The 2,041-nt window shown below is 58.3% G+C and overlaps 1 protein-coding gene across 1 annotated transcript; it reads left to right on the forward strand.

Annotated features, from left to right (window-relative positions):
- Positions 1 to 960: 960 nt before the first annotated feature.
- OLIG3 (oligodendrocyte transcription factor 3) lies at positions 961 to 1,776 on the forward strand (the record flags this gene model as incomplete). The annotated part of the gene is made up of 1 exon (XM_082633818.1): positions 961 to 1,776. One exon carries the CDS (start codon positions 961 to 963, stop codon positions 1,774 to 1,776), a length of 816 nt encoding a protein of 271 aa, XP_082489944.1.
- Between the last annotated feature and the right edge of the window lie 265 nt (positions 1,777 to 2,041).

Below are 2,041 nucleotides of genomic sequence, written 5' to 3' on the forward strand. Positions count from 1 at the left end.
CGAAAGGGAAGATATAAAAAGCAAGAAACCCATCTCCGCAACAGTGTCAGGGGGCATACCCGTCACCAGATATGGACATCCCATTCAATCCACACCGGAGGGCCCAATAAACAAAATGAACACAATGTCAATGTTTAGGGAAAGAAGCCTAATGAAATAAACTTCAGGCAGTGCGTGCACATCGACAGGCATTCTCCTGCCCCTCCAGCCCCGACCCCCGCGCATTGAACCTGCCCTTCGTCTGCATCTCTGTCCTTGAAACCATTCCACTGAGACTTCTTTTGCCCACATTTTCCAAAAACTTGGGAGTAGCTGTGAAAGGGAGGAGAGAATGTTTCAATTCCTCTTTCCATCCCCAGAGAACCTCCTCCTGGCCCCCTTTCCTTCCCTTCCTTCGGTTCCTTTAGGTGTGATTTGCTTAGGGAAGTCAGGAAGGGGAGTGGAGTGAAGCAAAGTTGTTGTTGTTTTTTTTTTAATCCAGAAGGCGCGAGCTGCAGCGGTGAGTGTGTCAATCAGAGGGTTTTGTGCCTGGGGGCTCCTAGCGCTTCTGAGCAGAGGTGTCCCTGGGCGGCCCCACAATGAATATGAATAGGAATCCTTGCTAAATGGGACAGCAAAGCGCACCGCCCTGAATGACTGCACGTCATCCTAACCAGCCCAGGATAGATAGGAGGGTTCCTTTTGTCTCTTTTCTCCGCTGCAGCTCTATAAAAGCCCCTCTTTTTCAGCGTGAGTTGAGTTCAAGCACACACCAACTAGCTGTCCAGGAAACAGCCAAACCAGAGAGAGGGGAGTGGGGAGGGAGAAAGGCGGGGAAAGGCAGTGCCTCGGCTTTTCCTCTCATTTCTTGCCGCTGAGACGTGGGTTACTGGGCTGCAGCTTTTTTTTTTTTAATTCAAGATTTTCTTTAATTTCCTTCCTAAAGTCTCACCACAGTAGGGCCCCATCCCCTGTAATAAAATGAATTCTGATTCGAGCTCTGTCTCCAGCAGAGCTTCATCTCCGGACATGGATGAGATGTATCTGAGGGACCATCACCACCGCCATCACCACCACCAGGAGAGCCGTCTCAACTCGGTCTCGTCCACGCAGGGCGACATGGTGCAGAAGATGCCCGGGGAGAGCCTTTCGCGGGCCGGCGCCAAAGCCGCGGGCGAGAGCAGCAAGTACAAAATCAAGAAGCAGCTGTCGGAGCAGGACCTACAGCAGCTGCGGCTGAAGATCAACGGACGAGAGCGCAAGCGGATGCACGACCTGAACCTCGCCATGGACGGGCTACGCGAGGTCATGCCCTACGCTCACGGGCCCTCGGTGCGCAAGCTCTCCAAGATCGCCACTCTCCTGCTGGCCAGAAACTACATCCTCATGCTCACCAGCTCCCTGGAGGAGATGAAGAGGTTGGTTGGTGAGATCTACGGGGGCCACCACTCGGCCTTCCACTGCGGGACTGTGGGCCACTCGGCCGGCCACCCAGCTCACGCCGCCAACGCCGTGCACCCGGTGCACCCCATCTTGGGAGGCGCGCTCTCGTCCGGCACTGCCTCGTCCCCGCTGTCCGCCGCCTCGCTGCCCGCCATCGGCACCATCCGGCCTCCCCACTCGCTGCTCAAGGCGCCGTCCACCCCGCCCGCGCTGCAGCTGGGCAGCGGCTTCCAGCACTGGGCCGGGCTGCCCTGCCCCTGCACCATCTGCCAGATGCCGCCGCCGCACCTGTCCGCTCTCTCCACCGCCAACATGGCCCGGCTGTCGGCCGAGTCCAAGGACTTGCTCAAGTGAGCAGCGGGCCGGCCCGGCTGCGGAGAATGAGGGGAGAGCGGCGGGAGGGCTCGAGGTGCCGGGCTGGGAGGGAAAAGGGAGGCTGGGCGCTCGGCCGGAGGGCGGGAGGGAGGGCGGGGGGCTCCCGAGGCCTCCCACACCTTCTGAGAGATCTCAGACCCTACTTGACCGCCGGAGGGAAAGGACTAAAACCAAACTGCAATTTCTAGGTGGTAGCGAAGGGGGGCTCGAACCAGACGTCGTGTGTCTTGCATGCATGCTTCTT

Source organism: Mesoplodon mirus (assembly GCF_964341445.2).
Source record: "Mesoplodon mirus genome assembly, chromosome: 10".
NCBI lineage: Eukaryota > Metazoa > Chordata > Mammalia > Artiodactyla > Ziphiidae > Mesoplodon > Mesoplodon mirus.